General features: G+C 42.1%; 1 protein-coding gene across 2 annotated transcripts in view; it reads left to right on the forward strand.

Moving 5' to 3' along the window:
* Positions 1–23,239, forward strand: part of LOC115141506 (engulfment and cell motility protein 2) — a 38,790-nt gene extending 15,551 nt beyond the window's left edge. Inside the window, exons 9-23 of one of the 2 annotated variants that reach the window (XM_029680431.2) lie at positions 2,195–2,346; positions 2,654–2,732; positions 9,634–9,669; positions 9,996–10,046; positions 11,111–11,233; positions 11,355–11,474; positions 11,693–11,797; positions 12,051–12,159; positions 12,400–12,536; positions 12,818–12,981; positions 13,145–13,257; positions 13,407–13,514; positions 13,861–13,943; positions 15,749–15,826; positions 21,229–23,239. In XM_029680431.2, coding sequence (XP_029536291.1) covers positions 2,195–2,346; positions 2,654–2,732; positions 9,634–9,669; positions 9,996–10,046; positions 11,111–11,233; positions 11,355–11,474; positions 11,693–11,797; positions 12,051–12,159; positions 12,400–12,536; positions 12,818–12,981; positions 13,145–13,257; positions 13,407–13,514; positions 13,861–13,943; positions 15,749–15,826; positions 21,229–21,429 — 1,659 coding nt within the window. In that variant the 3' untranslated portion in view covers positions 21,430–23,239. The remainder of the gene's footprint in view (positions 1–2,194; positions 2,347–2,653; positions 2,733–9,633; positions 9,670–9,995; positions 10,047–11,110; positions 11,234–11,354; positions 11,475–11,692; positions 11,798–12,050; positions 12,160–12,399; positions 12,537–12,817; positions 12,982–13,144; positions 13,258–13,406; positions 13,515–13,860; positions 13,944–15,748; positions 15,827–21,228) is intronic. The other variant, XM_029680436.2, reaches the window with a different exon arrangement.
* Positions 23,240–23,472: the final 233 nt, after the last annotated feature.

Here is a 23,472-nt window from a genome sequence, read left to right on the forward strand (position 1 = left end):
TAATTAAAAATCCTTCAATGTGATTTTCTGGATTTCTTTCCCCTCATTTTGTCTGTCATAGTTGAAGTGTACCTATGATGACAATTACAGGCCTCATCTTTTAAAGTGGGAGAACTTGCACAATTGGTGGCTGACTAAATACTCTTTTGCCCCACTGTATATTTAGGGGGGTGCCGGTACAGAGTCTATGTGCGGGGGCACCGGTTAGTTGATGTAGTATGTACATGTAGGTAGAGTTAATTAAAGTTACTATGCATAGATTACAACAGAAAGTGCCAGTGGTGGGGCGGGCAGGCAGGCAGGCAGGCAATGTGAATAGTCTGGGTAGCCATTTGACTAGATGTTCAGGAGTCCTATGGCTTGGGGGTAGAAGCTGTTTAGTAGCCTCTTGGACCAAGACTTGGTGCTCCAGTACCGCTTGCCGCGTGGTAGCAGCGAGAACAGTCTATGACTAGGGTGGCTGGCGTCTTTGACAATTTGTAGGGCCTTCCTCTGACACCGCCTGTTATAGAGGTCTTGGATGGCAGGAAGCTTGGCCCCAGTGATGTACTGGGCCATACGCACAACCCTCTGTAGTGCCTTGCGGTCGGAGGCCGAGCAGTTGCCATACCAGGCAGGGATGCAACTAGTCAGGATGCTCTCGATGGTGCAGCTTTAGAACCTTTTGAGGATCTAAGGACCCATGCCAAACCTTTTCAGTCTCCTGAGGGGAAATAGGTTTTGACGTTCCCGCTTCACGACTTTCATGGTGTGCTTGGACCATGTTAGTTTGTTGGGGATGTGGACACCAGGGAACTTGAAGCTCTCAAACTGCTCCACTGCAGCCCCGTCAATGAGAATGGGGGTGTGCTCGGTCCTCTTTTTCCTGTAGTCCACAATCAACTCCTTTATCTTGATCACGTTGAGGGAGAGGTTGTTGTCCTGGCGCCACCCGGCCAGGTCTCTGACCTCCTTCCTATAGGCTGTCTCGTCGTTGTCGGTGATCAGGCCTACCATTGTTGTATTATTGGCAATTTTAATGATGGTGTTGGAGTCGTGCCTGGCCATGCAGTCATGAGCGAACAGGGAGTACAGGAAGGGGCTGAACACGCACCCCTGAGGAGCCCCTGTGTTGTGGATCAGCGTGGCGGATGTGTTGTTACCTACTCTTACAACCTGGGGGCGACCAGTCAGGAATTCCAGGATCCAGTTGCAGAGATAGGTGTTTAGTCCCAGGGTCCTTAGCTTATTGATGAGCTTTGAGGACACTATGGGGTTGAACGCTGAGCTGGAGTCAATGAACAGCATTCTCACATAGGTGTTCCTTTTGTCCAGGTGGGAAAGGTCAGTGTGGAGTGCAATAGAGACTGCGTCATCTGTGGATCTGTTGGGGAGGTATGCAAATTGGAGTGGGTCTAGGGTTTCTGGGATGATGGTGTTGATGTGAGCCATGACCAGCCTTTCAAAGCACTTCATGGCTACAGATGTGAGTGCTACGGGTCAGTAGTCATTTAGGCAGGTTACCTTAGTGTCCTTGAGCACAATCTTAAAACATGTTGGTATTACAGACTCGGACAGGAAGAGGTTGAAAATGTCAGTGAAGACACTTGCTAGTTGATCAGCGCATGCTCGCAGTACACGTCCTGGTAATCCGTCTGGCCCTGCAGCCTTGTGAATGTTGACCTGTCTAAAGGTCTTACTCACATCAGCTGCGGAGAGCGTGATCACACAGTCTTTCGGTACATCTGGTGCTCTCATGCATGTTTCAGTGTTATTTGCTTCGAAGCGAGCATAGAAGTAGTTGAGTTTGTCCGGTAGGCTCGTGTCACTGGGCAGCTCTCGGCTGTGCTTCCCTTTGTAGTCTGTAATGGTTTGCAGGCCCTGCCACATCCAACGAGCATTAGAGCCGGTGTAGTACGACTCGATCTTAGTCCTGTATTGATGCTTTGCCTGTTTGATGGTTCGTCGGAGGGCATAGCGGGATTTCTTATAAGCTTCCGGGTTAGAGTCCCATTCCTTGAACGCGGCAGCTCTAGCCTTTAGCTCAGTGCGGATGCTGTCTGTAATCCATGGTTTCTGGTTGGGGTATGTAGTCTTAATCTCAAACCTTAGTAAATCAGCTTTAAAAACTACCTCATAAACCTAGCTGTAATCAACAAGCCTCTAGATTTAGGTGTCCATATTAATGGAGTATTTCCCCCTCCTGTCTGGTCAGATTGCGAGCTACGTGAACCAGCCGATGGTAGACGTATCCATCCTGCAGCGCTCACTGGCCATCCTGGAAAGCATGGTCCTCAACAGCCACAGCCTCTACCACCGGGTGGCGCAGGAGATCACCGTTGGACAGCTCATCGGGCACCTGCAAGTGTGAGCACACACACACGCACTGGGGCCTCCCACATACAGCTGTGTGGGGGATGTAGCCTGAGTTAGTGTGTAGAAATGTAGTGGCGTAACTAACGTCAGTGCAATAGAGCGTAGATGACAAGCCTTGTCTTGCTCTGCCTCCTTGTAATTATGACTAAGCTTAGAAGTGTAGAACCCCAGACTAATACTATCTGAGTACTGTACTTATACACTTAACCAGTGGCAACTTAATGTTTTTGTGCCCATGTGAGAATTCCTAGAACCAGATGCTTCTAACTGGTGTTGCTGTGTCTGATGTGACTTTTAGGTCCAATCAGGAGATCCAGACATACGCCATCGCACTCATCAACGCCCTCTTCCTCAAGGCACCGGAGGACAGGCGGCAGGTCAGTACAGTACCTGCTCACCAGCACACCGGAAGGGTCCTCTTGCAAAATATTTATACTTCACTACGATCACTCATACATGAATACCACCTATAAAGGTTAGACAATGTCTTAACTTAGTTTTCATATATTTGAGTCACTAGTACATAACCCCCACTGAACTGGTCCTCTGCAACATATTTACACTCAACCATCGTCACTCGTACATGCATAGCACCTATAAGGGTTAGAAAGTCATAACATAGGTCTCATATGGTACAGTCATTAGCACACACATCAGGGTAATGTAATACATATCTCACTGTTACATCACACTTCATGGTCACTCACACATATCATGGTCAGTAATAAATAACCCATGTCATATAGGCCAACCCCACTGTCACCGAGTTTAATGACCTCTGGTCATTCTGTGCTCTACTCTCTATGCTTAGTTAGTCCACCTATTTTCACCTTAGTCAGTCCATCTATTTTCCTTATTGAAGAAAGTCTTTACCTTGAAATGTGCACACACAATATGAAAGGTGGTGTTCTGCCACCTCTGGTCTCTTGGCCCTCCCACCTCTATGGGAGGGCAGCTCCCACTCAGCCCAGTCCAAGCTCTTCTCTGTCCTGGCACCCCAATGGTGGAACCAGCTTCCCCCTGAAGCTAGGACAACCAAGTCCCTGCCATCTTCCAAAAACATCTGAAACCCCTACCTCTTTGAAGAGTATCTTAAATAATCCTACAGCACCCCCCATCTAGCTATTTTAAGATCTTAACTGTAAGTCGCTCTAGATAAGAGCGTCTGCTAAATCACTAAAATGTAAAATGTTATACATCATAAAGTAAACTGTCAAGCAACCACTCTACTCTGAGAAACAGAGTAAAACTGCCTTGGCAGACCGACAGGCAGTATGTGTGAGACAGATGTGGATACAAGAGTTTGTGTACTATGACATCATGTAGGAAGTCACCCACGCAATACTTTCTTCTCCTACATCCTGTCTGGTAGATGCATGGGAAAAAGATAAAACATTTTGATTTCCAAATTTGACATCATGCAATTTAAAAGAGGCAAGCTATTTTAAATTTGATGTCAAATTTGGAAATCACAGTGTAAAAAAAATAATTATTGTCAGACTCAGAACTTTATCGAAATACACTGAACAAAAATATAAATACAATATGTAAAATGTTGGTCCCTGTTAGTGAGCATTTCTCCTTTGCCAAAATAATCGATCCACCTGACAGTTGTGGCATATCAAGAAGATGATTAAACAGCATAATCATTACACAGATGCACCTTGTGCTGGGGACAATAAAAGGCTAATCATTACACAAATGCACCTTGTGCTGGGGCAATAAAAGGCTACTCTAAAATGTGCAGTTTAGTCACACAACACAATGTCACAGATGTCTCAAGTTTTGAGGAACGTACAATTGGCATGCTGACTGCAGGAATGTTCACCAGAGCAGTTGCCAGAGAATTTAATTTCTCTATCATAAACTGCTTCTAACATCTTTTTGGAGAATTTGGCAGAATGTCCAACCAGCCTCACAACCGTAGACCATGTGTAACTACGCCAGCCCAGGACCTCCACATCTGGCTTCCTCACCTGCAGAATGGTCTGAGACTAGTCACTTGGACAGCTGATGAAACTGTGGGTTTGCACGACCAAAGAATTTCTGCATACACAGTCAGAAACCGTCTCAGGGAAGCTCATCTGCTTACTCGTCGTCCTCACCAGGGTCTTGACCTGACTGCAGTTCGGCATTGTCACCGACTTAGGTGGGCAAATGTTAACCTTCGATGGCCACTGGCACGCTAGAGAAGTGTGCCCTTCACAGGTGAATCCCGGTTTCAACTGTACCGGGCAGATGGCAGACGACATATATGGTGTGGGCGAGTGGTTTGCTGATGTCAACGTCAATGCCCCATGGTGGCGTTTGGGTTATGGCATAGGCAGGCATAAACTATGGACAACGAACACAATTAATGGCAATTTGAATGCACAGAGATACTGTGACGAGATCCTGAGACCCATTCTCATGACATTCATCCACCGCCATCACCTCATGTTTCAGCATGATGATGCTGAACATCTAGGAGCAACAACGGCTCAGCCACGAAGTAGTAGGCCAGACAAGCTCACAGAACGGGATCAACGAGTGCTGAAGCGGGAGTTCCAAACTGCCTCTGGAAGCAACGTCAGCACAAGAACTGTTCGTCGGGAGCTTCATGAAATGGGTTTTCATGGCCGAGCAGCCACACACAAACCTAAGATCACCATGCGTAAAGCCAAGCTTTGGCTGGAGTGGTGTAAATCTCACCGCTATTGGACTCTGGAGCAGTGGAGGTGCATTTTCTGGAGTATTGAATCGGCCTTCACCATCTGACGCATCTGGGTTTGGCGGATGCCAGGAAAACGCTACCTGCCCCAATGCATAGTGCCAACTGTAAAGTTTGGTCGAGGAGGATTAATGGTCTGGGGCTGTTTTTCATGATTCAGGCTAGGCCCCTTAGTTCCAGTCAAGGAAAATCTTAACGCTGCAGCGTTCAATGACATTCCACACGATTCTGTTCTTCCAACTTTGTGGCAACAGATTGGGGAAGGCACTTTCCTGTTTCAGCATGACTATGCCCTCATGCACAAAGCGAGGTCCATACAGAAATGGTTTGTCGAGATCTGTGTGGAATAATTTGACTGGCCTGCACAGAGCCCTGACCTCAACCCTATCAAAGCCCTTTGGGATGAATTGGAACACCGACTGCGAGCCAGAACTAATCGCCCAACATCACAGCCTGACCTCACGAATGCTCTTGTGGCTGAATGGAAGCAAGTCCCCACAGCAATGTTCCAACATCTAGTTGAAAGCCTTCCCAGAAGAGTGTAGGCTGTTATAACAGCAAGGAAGGAACTCACTCCATATTAATAGCCATTATTTTGGGAAGAGATGTTTGACGATCAGGTGTCCACATACTTTTGGCCATGTAGTGTATTTGTGACCAACCGATGCATATCTGTATTCCCAGTCATGAAATCCATAGATTAGGGCCTAATACATTTATTTCAACTGACTGATTTCCTTACATGAACTGTAAGTCAGTACAATCTTTGAAATTGTTGCGTTTTTATTTTTGTTCAGTGTAATATATTTATTTTACAAAAGTAATGAAGTGCAGATATCATATTTTGAAGTGCAAAGATTAAATTTGACATCCAACCTACAAGCATACTATTCATACAACCAGAGGAGCAGATCAGTCTGAGCTGTCTTTCGGCTCTAGACTCCATGCTATGCTGTACTGTGCTCTGCTGTGCATGCATTGCCACACAACACTGCATTGTTGTACATCTCATTCAGTGCTGTGCCATACTACGCTGTTGTGTCTAGAGGTCGACCGACTATGATTTTCCAACGCCGATACCGATTATTGGAGTACCAAAAAAGGCCGATTTTTTTATTTTTTTTTAATGTTTTTTTATTTATTTATCTTTTTTTTCTATTTAAAAAAAAATGTATCTATTTGTAATAATGACAATTATAACAATACTGAATGAACACTTTTATTTGAACTTAATATAATACATCAATAAAATCAATTTAGCCTCAAATAAATAATGAAACATGTTCAATTTGGTTTAAATAATGCAAAAACAAAGTAAAAGTGCAATATGTGCCATGTAAAAAAAACTATCGTTTAAGTTCCTTGCTCAGAACATGAGAACATATGAAAGCTGGTGGTTCCAGCTTGGTTAACATGGTCAACATGAGTCTTCAATATTCCCAGGTAAGAGGTTTTAGGTTGTAGTTATTATATAGAAATTATAGGACTATTTCTCTCTATACCATTTGTATTTCATATACCTTTGACTATTAGATGTTCTTATAGGCACTTTAGTATTGCCAGTGTAACAGTATAGCTTCCGTCCCTCTCCTCGCCCCTACCTGGGCTCGAACCAGGACACATCAACAACAGCCACACTCGAAGCATCCATTACCCATCGCTCCACAAGAGCCGCGGCCCTTGCAGGGCAAGGGGAACAACTTCTTCAAGGTCTCAGAGCGAGTTACGTCACCGATTGAAACGCTATTAGCGCGCACCCCTCTAACTAGCTAGCCATTTCACATCGGTTACACCAGCCTAATCTCGGGAGTTGATAGGCTTGAAGTCATAAACAGCTCAATGCTTGAAGCACAGGGAAGAGCTGCTGGCAAACGCACGAAAGTGCTGTTTGAATGAACGTCCCACCAGGCCAACATCCGGTGAAACTGCAGAGAGCTAACATTTTAAATACACCATTCGTTGTATTAAACATTCTTGTAATTACATGTATCTTACATCATTTAAAAGATGAACGTCTCACACAAGTATTACTAGCATTTTCCAACCAAGCATTAGCGTCACGAAAGTCAGAAATAACAATAAAATAAATCACTTACCATTGAAGATGTCCTAACTACACAGTGAATGTCCGTTTTGTTTGATAAAATCCATTTTTATAGCCTAACACAAAACATTTGTAAACCGTTTGCGTCGTGATTTCCGTCTCATTCAACTTTGGACGTAGCGTTCGTGGTAATTACACACAAACAAATGTTTATCCAGTCATGGTTGGTTTCATTGCAATCCTCTGGTTGTTACTAACACAACCATACATGATGGTTCTTTTCCCGGGACGTATTGACCGAAACAAACCGATTTGAAGACACCAATCAATGACCTTATTGCGCACCAATGGTAGGACCGGGCTATCGTTGATTGACTGTATTTTAGCCCAATGACCACTGATCATCTTGAAATCTAGCTTGGAAGATAGCCAATGAGCTGAGGTAAACGGCAATATGTAATGGTTATACGTTCGAAGACCAGCCTTTGTCGTAAACTCTGGCGTAAAAGAGGTTCATTCGCCATTGCAAATCCTACTTGACGAAGCCACAAGTGTTACGCATAGCAGTACATATTCAATAGCATTTTCAACAAGTTTATATATTTAAATTATGGAGAATAAATCAGGAAAAGCTCATTCAAAGTCTAGGTATACAAGTCTGGACAGCCCCCTATCTCACAGCTAGCCTTCAGGGAGCTGCTCATCCAGGAGCATGCTAGCTACAGCAAGTCCACTGCAGCACCTTCTGCTCCAACCAGTGGTGTTCACCTGCCCAGATTCATCTCTGCAGACATTAATGTGCCTCAGGGCAAAAAGGGCACAGTAGGGAGACGTCGTTGTGCCCTTTGTCACAGGAAATGCCCCATCACCTGCACCACCTGTTCAGTAAGCCTCTGCTTTACAGCAGAAAGAGACTGCTATGGGCCATGGAATCAGCAGCACAATATTGTGTAGAGGACTGAGGGTCTTCACAATATTGTAAATAGAAAATGTGTAAATAGTTACCCTTGTTATTTGTTTGTTTCTTTTTCTTTTTTTTCATATATATATACATTTTTGGGGGGAGTGTTAGAATAGCATTTATGTATTTTGTATGTAGTTCTTTCCTTCAAAATGTATCACTGTACCAATTCGGCCACTTGGGTACATTTGTGTGGGACACCTGGGTGACTTCATGCTCAATGCCATGTAGCTTGCTCATTTTTGAAGTTATCTGTCTAAAACTTTGCTCGGCTATTGTTTCCATCTTATGTTCTTCATTCAAACCATCCACAGCATCCTATCTGTATGTTTGGCTGTTCTTGGCCATTTGAAAGATAATGCAGCAACAATAAAAAACAGAAAACGTATATTTATTTCCTTGTAGTTTATTCTACCAGATCTATTGTGTTATATTCTCCTACATTCAATTCACATTTCCACAAAATTAAAAGTGTTTCCTTTCAAATGATATCAAGAATATGCATATCCTTGCCTCTGGGCCTGAGCTACAGGCAGTTAGATTAGGGTATGTCTTTGGGCGGAAATTGAGAAGAAGGGGAGGGGGTACCCCAAAGAAGTTAACTAAATATGCAGGTTTAAAAATATACATACTTCTGTGTGTTGATTTTAAGAAAGGCATTGATGTTTATGGTTAGGTACATCTGTGCAACGATTGTGCTTTTTTCGCAAATGCGCTTTTGTTAAATCATCATCATTTGGCGAAGTTGGCTAGCTTTGTTAGGAACAAATAGTCTTCATACAGTTCAACGAGCCAGGCGGCCCAAACTGCTGCATATAGCCTGACTCCGTTGCACAGAATTCAAGAGAAGTGACACAATTTCCCTTGTTAAAAGAAATTAATGTTAGCAGGCAATATTAACTAAATATGTAGGTTTAAAAATATATACTTGTGTATTGATTTTAAGAAAGGCATTGATGTTTATGGTTAGGTACACATTGGTGCAACGACAATGCTTTTTTCGTGAATGTGCTTGTTAAATCACCCGTTTGGCGAAGTAGGCTATGATTCAATGATAAATTAACAGGCACCGCATCGATTATATACAACGCAGGACAAGCTAGATAAACTAGTAATATCATCAACCAAGTGTAGTTAACTAGTGATTTATGTTAAGATTTTTTTTTATAAGATACGTTTAATGCTAGCTAGCACCTTACTTTGTCTCCTTGCTACACTCACTTTACAGGTAGTCAGCCTGCCACGCAGCCTGCGTGGCAGCCTGCCACTCCTCATGGAGTGCAATGTAATTGGCCATGATCGGTGACCAAAAATGCCGATTACTGATTGTTATGAAAACTTGAAATCGTCCCTAATTAATTGGCCATTCCGATTTAATCGGTCGACCTCTAGTTGTCACATACTGTTGTGCATTGCCATGCCATATTGTGCTGTGATGTGCTGTTCCTCACTACCAAGGTGTACTGTACCATGCTGTGTCTTGTGATGTGTGCCTATAAGTGTGCACTCTTTGTTTCCATTGCCGTCACGCCTGCACCCCTCCTCCCAACCCACCCCCATAAGGAGGAGCATACTAACCCCCTGGACCAGCGGCTCACAGTGAGTACACATCATTCCACAATCCTTCACTCCATCCCCTCAACCCCCCCTCTTTCTTAACCAAAGGGTCCCCCTAGTTGTAGCAGCTGCATTCTGCACTTAGACATGTCTCACTGCTGTAAGGGTTTCTGATGATGTGACCCCACCAAAAAAACAGAATTGTAGCAGTTATGGAGCCCTTTCAGGGTTGTGTGAAATGGCTGTAAGCCTTTTCTCAAATTATCTTTTTGATATTGCTGTCTGGTAGTAAGCTTATTGGCCAACTATTTCCATACCAGGCCTCGCTTTTGAGTCTCACTGTATTTGTCCATTTATCTTCCTCTCAGGAGATGGCGAGCACACTGGCACAGAAACACCTACGATCCATCATCCTCAATGTGAGTTTCAGGGAAAGCCTGAGTGTACTTGTCTTGGATGGCACAAACCAGAGCCACAACCAAACAGCCCTTCATAGTAACATGATGCTTTCTAAACAGCCCTTCATAGTAACATGATGCTTTCTAAACAGCCCTTCATAATAACATGATGCTTTCTAAACAGCCCTTCATAATAACATGATGCTTTCTAAACAGCCCTTCATAATAACATGATGCTTTCTAAACAGCCCTTCATAGTAACGTGATGCTTTCTACACAGCCCTTCATAGTAACGTGATGCTTTCTAAACAGCCCTTCATAGTAACGTGATGCTTTCTAAACAGCCCTTCATAGTAACATGATGCTTTCTAAACAGCCCTTCATAATAACATGATGCTTTCTAAACAGCCCTTCATAATAACATGATGCTTTCTAAACAGCCCTTCATAATAACATGATGCTTTCTAAACAGCCCTTCATAATAACATGATGCTTTCTAAACAGCCCTTCATAATAACATGATGCTTTCTAAACAGCCCTTCATAGTAACATGATGCTTTCTAAACAGCCCTTCATAGTAACGTGATGCTTTCTAAACAGCCCTTCATGTTACATGATGCTTTCTAAACAGCCCTTCATAATAACATGATGCTTTCTAAACAGCCCTTCATAATAACATGATGCTTTCTAAACAGCCCTTCATAATAACATGATGCTTTCTAAACAGCCCTTCATAGTAACGTGATGCTTTCTAAACAGCCCTTCATGTTACATGATGCTTTCTAAACAGCCCTTCATAGTAACATGATGCTTTCTAAACAGCCCTTCATAGAAACATGATGCTTTCTAAACAGCCCTTCATAGTAACGTGATGCTTTCTAAACAGCCCTTCATAGTAACGTGATGCTTTCTAAACAGCCCTTCATAGTAACGTGATGCTTTCTAAACGGCCCTTCATAGTAACATGATGCTTTCTAAACAGCCCTTCATAATAACATGATGCTTTCTAAACAGCCCTTCATAATAACATGATGCTTTCTAAACAGTACAGATCCAGAACTCCTAATATATGTCATCTTTCACAGCATGTTATCCGAGGCAACCGACCTATCAAAGCTGAGATGGCACACCAGCTGTACGTGCTGCAGGTGCTTACCTTTAACCTTTTGGAAGAACGGATGATGACCAAGATGGATCCCAGTGACCAGGTAAAATGACCAGAAACTAACAGAAGCGGTATTTTCTTTCTTTGGATTCCCTGAATCTTTAAGCTGAACCCTTTTAGCCCTATTCATACCGATTTTATGTTCTGCCCTCATCCATCTCCAGGCCCAGAGGGACATCATTTTTGAGCTGCGCAGGATTGCGTTTGATGGGGAAAATGACCCTAGTGGCACGGAGAAGAGAAAGGCCATGTACACCAAGGACTACAAGATGCTGGGCTTCACTGTGAGTCCAGCTAGTGGGCTGTTTTCTTCTGTATAGCTCTCTAGAAGTGTTGAGTTGGAGTGTGAGTGGATGTATTAAAGTGGTTGTTTGGGGGTCATAAAGGGATTGTTTGCTTCTGTAGAGGGGTTGTTTGGGTTGGTACAGCTGCTGCTCTCTAGAGGAGTTGTTAGGAGTTACGGTCTGTCTTTCATTGACTCTCATGTCGGTTGTCGCTCCAGAACCATGTGAACCCTGCCATGGACTTCACTCAGACCCCTCCAGGCATGCTGGCCCTGGACAACATGCTCTACCTGGCCAAGCTGCACCAGGACACCTACATCAGGGTGAGTCTGTGTGCTTCACAATTGGCACCCTATCCCCAATATAGGGCACTACTTTTTTACCTATAGTGCATTACTTTTGACCATGGTCCTGGTCAAAAGTAGTGCACTATGTAGGGAATGGCTTGCCATTTGAGACGCAGCCTGTACCACAAGGTTTTCTGGAGGGAAAAAAACTGAAAAAGTAATTAAAGATTTCAAATGGTCGAAATTCAGTTTTCCCAAGTATGACCATAGTGTGTGTTTCTCACATCAGATTGTTCTAGAGAACAGCAGCCGTGAGGACAAACACGAGTGTCCCTTCGGACGCTGTGCCATCGAGCTCACCCGAATGCTGTGTGAGATACTTCAAGTGGGAGAATTGCGTGAGTACAATGCTCCCACTTCTCATACATGGACTCAACACATCACATCACAGGTGGCTTTACGGCTGACATGGCATTCAAGCAAGCCTCAATCTGTTTGGAGCTTTCCAAGCTAATCAGAATGGCCAACCTCATGAGTTCTATTGTACATGTATCGTCAGAGGGATAACTGATTCATTCTGTTCATGACAACCACGTGTTATAATAAGCGTCCATTGTGTGTGTGTTCCCTCTCTCCAGCCAATGAGGGCTGCAACGACTACCACCCCATGTTCTTTACTCACGACCGGGCGTGGGAGGAGTTCTTCTGCGTCTGCATCCAATTGCTCAACAAGACCTGGAAGGAGATGAGGGCCACGGCTGAGGACTTCAACAAGGTCAGAGTTCAACCACCTAGAGGCCTTTGACCATCGCAGAATCTCTGAACCTCATAGGCTGAGTCACAATTCTCCACCCTTGTCCGGAAGTGTGCACTTGCACACTTTCTCGTATGGATTTTACAATGTGGAAACTCCCTCCAGCCAATGCTTACACCAATCCTATGCTTTTAAAGTGCACACTACTGGAAATGTGTGGAAATGTGGATGTAGCCATTGGCTCTGATGCATGGTTGACTGTGGTTGGTAATCCATTGTGTTGCTAACCCTTGGTTGGCCAGGTGATGCAGGTGGTTCGGGAGCAGATCACCCGGACTCTGGCTATGAAGCCCTCGTCCCTGGACCAGCTAAAAGGGAAACTACGAGGCCTCAGCTACTCTGAGATCCTGCGTCTGCGCCAGTCAGAGAGGATGAGCCAGGACGACTTTCAGTCACCACCCATCATGTCAGTCCCACATCCACGTTAACTCTTTGACTTTGGCAATCAGATTAGTCTGCCTCTGTGTTTGGCTTCTTAACCCCTCATGTTATTTTTTTTAGCCTTGCCTCAGTCTTGTATTGGTTTCTGTTCAATACTATGAGACCTACTGTGTGTGTGTGTGTTGCAGTGAACTGCGTGAGAGGATCCAGCCAGAGATACTGGAGCTGATTAAGCAACAACGACTGAACCGCCTGTGTGAGGGAAGCTGCTTCCGCAAGCTTGGCAACCGCCGCAGACAAGGTGAGAACCTTACACACATGCACAATAACAAATATGTCAGCATTTGCCTGGAGTTTTAATACAAATATTTTCTTACTGTTGATTTACTTCATAGGACTGATCACTACCTTTGTCTTTATTCCTAACGTTGTCCTTTGTTTTGTCCTCAGAGAAGTTCTGGTTCTGCCGCCTGTCTCTGAACCACAAGGTGCTGCACTATGGAGATCTGGACGAGTCTCCCCAGGGGGAAGTGCCTTTTGAGCTGCTCACTGACAAGAGTGAGTATTCTGGCTACAACCCTCTGTCTCCCACTGACTCGCTACAGTGAGATTTGAGTGAGGTTGTCTATCTTAAAGCTCATCAGGTGAAGTCTCAAAATCACATGGAAAGGCATCAGCTCTGAGGTCTGTTGTAGGCTTTAGTTTTTTTAGGCAAAAGCCACACCTCATGTTGTTCTCAGTCTATCTCTGAGCTGATGTTGCACAGATATGGATGGCAAATAACCAAGTCTTAAAACGGACTGATCCACATCACGCCTAGATCCGAGGAACTGTGGAACTGACCTAGATACATGCCTGTTTCATCTCTTTTTAATTTCCTGCTCTTTTTAATCTTCCCCTGCAGTCCCTGTGTCTGATATCAAGTCAGTGGTGACGGGGAAGGACTGTCCCCACATGAAAGAAAAGAGTGCACTGAAACAAAATAAGGTACTGTAGCCTACCAGCAGAGGGCATGCGTGTTAGTATGACTGATACAGTGGGGCAAAAAAGTATTTAGTTAGCCACCAATTGTGCAAGTTCTCCCACTTAAAAAGATGAGAGGCCTGTAATTTATCATAGGTACACTTCAACGATGACAGACAAAATGAGAGAAAAAAAATCCAGAAAATCACATTGTAGGATTTTTAATGAATGTATTTTCAAATTATGGTGGAAAATAAGTATTTGGTCAATAACAAAAGTTTATCTCAATACTTTGTTATATACCCTTTGTTGGCAATGACAGAGGTCAAACGTTTTCACACACTGTTGCTGGTATTTTGGCCCATTCCTCCATGCAGATCTCCTCTAGAGCAGTGATGTTTTGGGGCTGTTGCTGGGCAACACGGACTTTCAACTCCCTCCAAAGATTTTGGGGTTGAGATCTGGAGACTGGCTAGGCCACTCCAGGACCTTGAAATGCTTCTTACGAAGCCACTCCTTCGTTGCCCGGGCGGTGTGTTTGGGATCGTTGTCATGCTGAAAGACCCAGCCACGTTTCATCTTCAATGCCCTTGCTGATGGAAGGAGGTTTTCACTCAAAATCTCACGATACATGGCCCCATTCATTCTTTCCTTTACACAGATCAGTCATCCTGGTCCCTTTGCAGAAAAACAGCCCGAAAGCATGATGTTTCCACCCCCATACTTCACAGTAGGTATGGTGTTCTTTGGATGCAACTCAGCATTCTTTGTCCTCCAAACACGACGAGTTGAGTTTTTACCAAAAAGTTATATTTTGGTTTCATCTGACCATATGACATTCTCCCAATCTTCTTCTGGATCATCCAAATGCTCTCTAGCAAACTTCAGTCGGGCCTGGACATGTACTGGCTTAAGCAGGGGTACATGTCTGGCACTGCAGGATTTGAGTCCCTGGCGGCGTAGTGTGTTACTGATGGTAGGCTTTGTTACTTTGGTCCCAGCTCTCTGCAGGTCATTCACTAGGTCCCCCATGTGGTTCTGGGATTTTTGCTCACTGTTCTTGTGATCATTTTGACCCCACGAGGTGAGATCTTGCGCGGAGCCCCAGATCGAGGGAGATTATCAGGGGTCTTGTATGTCTTCCATTTCCTAATAATTGCTCCCACAGTTGATTTCTTCAAACCAAGCTGCTTACCTATTGCAGATTCAGTCTTCCCAGCTTGGTGCAGGTCTACAATTTTGTTTCTGGTGTCCTTTGACAGCTCTTTGGTCTTGGCCATAGTGGAGTTTGGAGTGTGACTGTTTGAGGTTGTGGACAGGTGTCTTTTATACTGATAACAAGTTCAAACAGGTGCCATTAATACAGGTAACGAGTGGAGGACAGAGGAGCCTCTTAAAGAAGAAGTTACAGGTCTGTTAGAGCCAGAAATCTTGCTTGTTTGTAGGTGACCAAATACTTATTTTCCACCATAATTTGTAAATAAATTCATTAAAAATCCTACAATGTGATTTTCTGGATTTTTTTTCCCCCCTCATTTTGTCTGTCATAGTTGAAGTGTACCTATGATGAAAATTATAGGCCTCATCTTTTTAAGTGGGAGAACTTGCACAATTGGTTGCCAACTAAATACTTTTTTGCCCCACTGTATTTAACTACTAGCCCTTTTATTCATCTCAATGGTTATGGATTGCGTCCCAAATGTCAACCTGTTCCCTTTATAGTGCACTATTTTTGATCAGGGTCCATCCATGGAATATCTAGTCATTCTAGTGCATGTGGTTCATATTCGAGTTGTGGACATGAAATGTGCTCTCTGTTCTGTGTGTAGGAGGTGCTGGAGCAGGCTTTCTCCATCCTGTACGATCCTGATGAAAATCTCAACTTTGTGGCTCCCAACAAATACGAGGTAAGCAACCCGTTTTATCCCCAGAATAAATACAACTCTGAAGACATGTACAGTTGAAGTCAGAAGTTTACATACACCATAGCCAAATACATTTAAACTCAGTTTTTCACAATTCCTGACATTTAATCCTAGTAAAAACTCCCTGTTTTAGGTCAGTTAGGATCACCACTTTATTTTCAGAATGTGAAATGTCAGAATAATAGTAGTGATTTATTTCAGCTTTTATTTCTTTCATCACATTCCCAGTGGGTCAGAAGTTTAGATACACTCAATTGGTATTTGGTAGCATTGCCTTTAAATTTCTTATGGCTGAAATCCTGTTAACGAGATCGATTTGACAACAGCCAGTGAAAGTGCAGGGCGCCAAATTCAAACAACAGAAATCTCATAATTAAAATTCCTCAAACATACAAGTATTATACACCATTTTAAAGATAAAGAACTTGTTGTTAATCCCACCACGGTGTCCGATTTCAAAAAGGCTTCACGAGGAAAGCACACCATGCAATTATGTTAGGTCAGCGCCTAGTCACAAAAACACAGCCATTTTCCAGCCGAAGAGAGGAAATAGAGAGAAACAGAGAGAAAATTAATCACTAACCTTTGACGATCTTCATCAGATGGCACTCTTAGGACTTCATGTTACACAATACATGTATGTTTTGTTCGATGAAGTTCATATTTATATCCAAAAATCTCAGTTTACATTGGCATGTTATGTTCAGTAATGTTTTGCCTCCAAAACATCCGGTGATTTTGCAGAGAGCCACACCAATTTACAGAAATAGTCATCATAAACGTTGATGATAGATACAAGTGTTATGCATAGAATTAAAGATATACTTCTCCTTAATGCAACCGCTGTGTCAGATTTCAAAAAAGCTTTGCGACAAAAGCACACCATGCGATAATCTGAGTACAGCGCTCAGCTACCAAAGAAAAGTCAACAAAAGTCAGAAATAGCATTATAAATATTCACTTGCCTTTGATCTTCATCGGAATGCACTCCCAGGAATCCCAGTTCCACAATAAATGTGTGTTTTGTTCGATAAAGTCAATTTATGTCCAAATACCTCCTTTATGTTCGCGCGTTTAGTTCAGTAATCCACGAAAAGTCAAAAAAGTTCTATTACAGTTCGTAGAAACATGTCAAACGATGTATAGAATCAATCTTTAGGATGTTTTTATCACAAATCTTCAGTAATGTTTCAACCGGACAATTCCTTTGTCTTTAGAAATGAAAAGGAACAGAGCTCGTGCTCACGGCCCCGCGTGTGACTAAACTAATGGCTTTCAGCCAGACCCCTGTTTCAAACAGCTCTTATTCGGCCCCCCACCACAGTAGAAGCCTGAAACAAGGTTCTAAAGACTGTTGACATCTAGTGGAAGCCTTAGGAAGTGAAATTGGACCAAATTTTACACTGTATATTGGATAGGCAATCACTTGAAACTACAAACCTCAGATTTCCCACTTCCTGGTTGGATTTTTCACAGGTTTTCGCCTGCCATATGAGTTCTGTTATACTCAGACATCATTCAAACAGGTTTAGAAACTTCAGTGTTTTCTATCCAAATCTACTAATAATATGCATATCGTAGCTTCTAGGCCTGAGTAGCAGCAGTTTACTCTGGGCAAGCTTTTCATCCGAATGTGAAAATAGCTCTCCCAGCCATAAGATGTTAAATTGTTTAACTTGGGTTAAATGTTTCGGGTAGCCTTCCACAAGCTTCCCACAATAAGTTGGGTGAATTTTGGCCCATTCCTCCTGACAGAGCTGGTGTAACTGAGTCAGGTTTGTAGGCCTCCTAAAGTTCTGCCCACAAATGTGCTATAAGATTGAGATCAGGGCTTTGTGATGGCCACTCCAATACCTTGACTTTGTTGTCCTTAAGCCATTTTGCCACAAATTTGGAAGTATGCTTGGGGTCATTGTCCATTTGGAAGACCCATTTGTGACCAAGCTTTAACTTCCTGACTGATGTCTTAAGATGTTGCTTCAATATATCCACATAATTTTCCTTTCCTCATGATGTAATCTATTTAGTGAAGTGCACCAGTCTCTCTTGCAGCAAAGCACCCCCACAACATGATGCTACCACCCCTGTGCTTCAAGGTTGGGATGGTGTTCTTCGGCTTGCAAGCCTCCCCCTTTTTCCTCCAAACATAACGATGGTCATTATGGTCAAACAGTTCTATTTTTGTTTCATCAGACCAGAGGACATTTCTCCAAAAAGTCTTTGTCCCCATGTGCGTTGTCTGGCTTTTTTAATGTTGGTTTTGGAGCAGTGGTTCTTCTTCCTTGCTGAGCGGCCTTTCAGGTTATGTCGATATAGGTATAGATAATTTTGTACCTGTTTCCTCCAGCATCTTCACAAGATCCTTTGCTGCTGTTCTGGGATTGATTTGCACTTGTAACTAGGCAAGTCAGTTAACACATTCTTATTTTCAATGACGGCCTAGGAACGGTGGGTTAACTGCCTCGTTCAGGGGCAGAACGACAGATTTTCACCTTGTCAGCTCGGGGGATTCAATCTTGCAACCTTACAGTTAACTAGTCCAACGTTCTAACCACCTGCCTCTCATTGCACTCCCCGAGGAGACTGCCTGTTACGCGAATGCAGTAAGCCAAGGTAAGTTGCTAGCTAGCATGAAACTTATCTTATAAAAAACAATCAATCAATCATAATCACTAGTTAACTACACATGGTTGATGATATTACTAGTTTATCTAGTGTGTCCTGCGTTGCGTATAATCGATGCTGTGCGTATCGTTGCTCCAATGTGTACCTAAGTATAAACATCAATGCCTTTCTTAAAATCAATACACAGAAGTATATATTTTTAAACCTGCCTATTTAGCTAAAATAAATCCAGGTTAGCAGGCAATATTAACCAGGTGAAATTGTGTCACTTCTATTGCGTTCATTGCACACAGAGTCAGTGTATATGCAACAGTTTGGACTGCCTAATTTGCCAGATTTTTACATAATTATGACATAACATTGAAGGTTGTGCAATGTAACAGGAATATTTAGACTAATGGATGCCACCCCTTCGATCAAATACGGAACTGATCCGTATTTCACTGAAAGAATAAATGTTTTGTTTTCGAGATGATAGTTTCCGGATTCGACCATATTAATGACCTACGGCTTGTATTTCTGTGTGTTTATTATGTTATAATTAAGTCTATGATTTGATAGAGCAGTCTGACTGAGCGGTGGTAGGCAGCAGCAGGCTCGTAAGCATTAATTCAAACAGCACTTTTGTGTGTTTTGCCAGCAGCTCTCCGTTGTGTGTCAAGCATTGCGCTGTTTATGACTTATAGCCTATCAACTCCCAAGATTAGGCTCGTGTAACCCATGTGAAATGGCTAGGTAGTTAGCGTGGTGCGCGCTAATAGCGTTTCAAACGTCACTCACTCTGAGACTTGGAGTGGTTGTTCCCCTTGCTCTGCATGGGTAACACTGCTTCGAGGGTGGCTGTTGTCGTTGTGTTCCTGGTTCGAGCCCAGGGAGGAGCGAGGAGAGGGACGGAAGCTATACTGTTACACTGGCAAGACTAAAGTGCCTATAAGGACATTCAATAGTCAAACTATAATACTATAATACTATAATAACTACAACCTAAAACTTCTTACCTGGGAATATTGAAGACTCATGTTAAAAGGAACCACCAGCTTTCATATGTTCTGAGCAAGGAACTTAAACGTTAGCTTTCTTACATGGCACATATTGCACTTTTACTTTCTTCTCCAACACTTTGTTTTTGCCTTATTTAAACCAAATTGAACATGTTTAATTATTTATTTGAGGCTTAATTGAAGTTAAAACCTCTCTGGGATAGGCGGGACAGTCTTGTCCCACTTGGCCAATAGCCAGGGAAAATGCAGAGCGCCAAATAAAAAAAGAATACTATAAAAATCTAACTTTCATTAAATCACACATGTAAGATACCAAATTAAAGCTACACTCGTTGTGAATCCAGCCAACATGTCAGATTTCAAAAAGGCTTTTCGGCGAAAGCATAAGATGCTATTAGCTGATGATAGCACAACAGTAAACAAAGAGTAGCATATTTCAACCCTGCAGGCGCAACACAAAAAGCAGAAATAAAATATAAATCATGCCTTACCTTTGACGAGCTTCTTTTGTTGGCACTCCAATATGTCCCATAAATATCACAAATGGTCCTTTTGTTAGATTAATTCCGTCTATATATATCCAAAATGTCCATTTATTTGGCGCATTTGATCCAGAAAAACACAGCTTCCAATTTGCGCAAAGTCACTAAAAATATCTCAAAAGTTACCTGTAAACTTTGCCGAAACATTTCAAACTACTTTTGTAATATAACTTTAGGTATTTTTAAACGTTAATAATCGATCAAATTGAAGACTGGACTTTGTGTTCAATACAGGAAGACAACAAACTGACGCTACTTTTCAAGTCATGCGTCTCTTTCAAAAAGTACACTTCAAATGACACTCATTCAAGATGACCGTACTTCTTCATTACACAAAGGAATAACCTCAACCAATTTCTAAAAACTGGTGACAACCAGTGGAAGTGGTAGGAACTGCAAAGAAGTCCCTTAGAAATCTAGTTTCCCAATGAAAGCTCATTGAATAGACAGTGACCTCAAAAAACAAAAATCTGAATGGTTTGTCCTCAGGGTTTTGCCTGCTACATAAGTTCTGTTATACTCATAGACATGATTCAAACAGTTTTAGAAATGTCATGGTGTTTTCTATCCAAATCTACTTATAATTTGCATATCTTTTATTCTGGGGATGAGTAGCAGGAAGTTGAAATTGGGCACGCTATTTATCCAAAAGTGAAAATCCTGCCCCCTATCCCGAAGAAGTTAAAATAAGTGTTAATTCAGTATTGTTGTAATTGTCATTATTACAAATACATTTTTAAAAATCGTCCAATTAATCGATATCGGCTTTTTTTGGTCCTCCAATAATCGGTATCGGTATTGGCGTTGAAAAATCATAATCAGTCGACCTCTATAACAGATTTCTACATTTATTTTGCAGCGCACGCGACACGAGAGCAGTTTAATCAGCCTGTTAGTGTATGTAAACTTCTGACCCACTGGAATTGTGATACAGTAAATTATAAGTGAAATAATTTGTCTGTAAACAATTGTTGGAAATATTAATTGTGTCATGCAGAAAGTAGATGTCCTAACTGACTTGCCAAAACTATAGTTTGTTTACAAGAAATTTGTGGAGTGGTTGAAAAACAAGTTTTAATGACTCCAACCTAAGTGTATGTTAATTTACGACTTCAACTGTATGTGAGTGTGTTGCAAATGTACTGTATGTTATCTGACCTGTGCTCGCTGTCTGCTTTGTCTTGTGTTCCTGCCTGCCTGCTTGTGCATGGAGCAGTACTGTATCTGGACTGATGGGCTGTGTGCGTTGTTGGGGCGAGAGATGGGCAGTGACCTCACACGCAGCGACCTGGACACACTCATCTCCATGGAGATGAAGCTCCGCCTCCTGGACCTGGAGAACATCACCATACCTGAAGCCCCTCCCCCCGTGCCAAAGGAGCCCAGCACTTACAACTTCACCTACAACTATGGCTGAGAAGTGTGTGTGGAAGGCCTGTTTGTGTTTACATATGTATGAGTGAAAGAAAGACTATAGTGTGTGTGGGCATAATTGCAAGTGTGCGTCTTTATGTATAGTAAGACAAGGAAACCACACACATCCCCTAACCACTACATCTTGAGCTCAACGTCGCTTGTCTAATGATCTGAAATCCAATCTCCCACAAATAATCCAGGCAGGGTACTACCAATAAGTCTACCATCGTATTTAAATTATATGATATGAGCTTGATACAAACCTTAACGTTTTGTTTTGTAACACATAATTTCATGGCCTTATCAACTGTATGTGTGAAAAGAAGCTCTGTGTGTTTTGAACAGTTACAGCTGAGCCCTACTATTGTGTCATGCATAACAACAGAACCAGATCTGTTTGAACGAGACCTGGGTTCAAATACTATTCCAAATATCTCAATTACTTTCACATACATTTCGAAGTAAATAGTGAGATATTTTTTATTTGATAAGACAAGTAATTGAATATTCGAATCTATTTGGAAATACACTTGGAATGAATTGGCATGTATTTGACGAATCTCAAATGCACCGACTTAAATACACTCCCATGCATTTAACCCAGGTATTTGAAAATAGTATTTGAAATAAGTACTTGAAAATACTCTCAAATAGTAGACTTCCAATAGAAGTAGTTGATTCAGGCCACATTATTTGAAAATACTCAAACACAAGTATATAAATATCAAATAATCAAATACACATGCATTTGAACCCAGGTGTGGTTTGAATTGATACTTCATGGGCCAAGGTGTTGTTTTCAAGTCACTCCATGTCCTTTCATCTTCTAATTCAGTACTAATCTATATTATTGATGTTTGTTATGCAGAATATAATTATATTTTTGTAAATGATTGTGAATTCAGTCTCAGCAGTGAAGAGAAGGAACACTAACTTTCTAGCAACCTACTAATTTGACTTCAGAGACGTGGTTATTGAGAAAGACTAATAAGCTAGGTATCAAACTGTCTGTTCTCTGCAACAGAGTTCTCAGATCAAGCAGTAAGCCATTTGTAGGCTTGTCACATGTTTTTCTTCTATAATTATTCTACTTTGTATAGTCCCAGTTGCCAAATAGCGATCTGTATGTGGAGATGTTTTACACTAAACAAATGGAGCTTTCACCATGCAAGCACTCTGAAGTCATCCGTCATATTCTCTGGCATTAGTAGGTCAGGAGATTGCCAAACTGTCTCTAACATAAATCCTCAATGATCAAGATGTTCAATATCGAATGTGTTTTTGTTGTATCTTACACAGCTAATGAAAGTAACAAGATATGTGCTCAGTATATGCTATTGGAGTTTGGTTGCGCTGTACGTAAATTAATAGGATTTAGTGGTCTTGTATTGGAAGTTATTTCAACAAAAGTGTTTCTGTTCTGAGTCTTTCCTTTGGAAAAGGGTTCTGGGTCTTGATATTTGATGTCCCATTGTTCATAGTACACAATCGGAAAGGGATGTTATGTAAGAGACATCACTTTCAAAAGCTTGTAGCTGCTTAGAGAATTCTACAAAATTCCACATTGAACCAAGTGGGGTTTCTAATGGACACTAACAATAAGGAGACTTTTGAAGAGGCTTTAGCATCTGGTACTCTTTTACATGACTTGCTGAACCATGACTGTGTTCAGGCTAGTGCTGGTACTGAATGACATGTTTGTCACGAAATAACTTTAAATTGAAATATGGTATTCATATATAAATCATTGTCTGTATATATTGTGTTGCCTTATTAAAAAAATGTTTTGTGTGAATAAATACAAAGCTAAACTGGTGTGGTATTTTGTCCTGGAAAAGAGGGTTTTTAAATTGTCTTTAGCTTTTCACACCTGTTTACCACTGTATATCTGCATGTTTCCAAGTTTATTGACTCCTACATTGTATTGGAGAGTCAGTCATCTACTACAGGATCGACTCAACAAAACTGTAGTCAATGTTGTACAGTGTAAGTCGCTCTGGATAAGAGCGTCTGCTAAATGACTTAAATGTAATGTAAATGTAAT

Source organism: Oncorhynchus nerka, linkage group LG2 (assembly GCF_034236695.1).
Source record: "Oncorhynchus nerka isolate Pitt River linkage group LG2, Oner_Uvic_2.0, whole genome shotgun sequence".
Lineage (NCBI taxonomy): Eukaryota > Metazoa > Chordata > Actinopteri > Salmoniformes > Salmonidae > Oncorhynchus > Oncorhynchus nerka.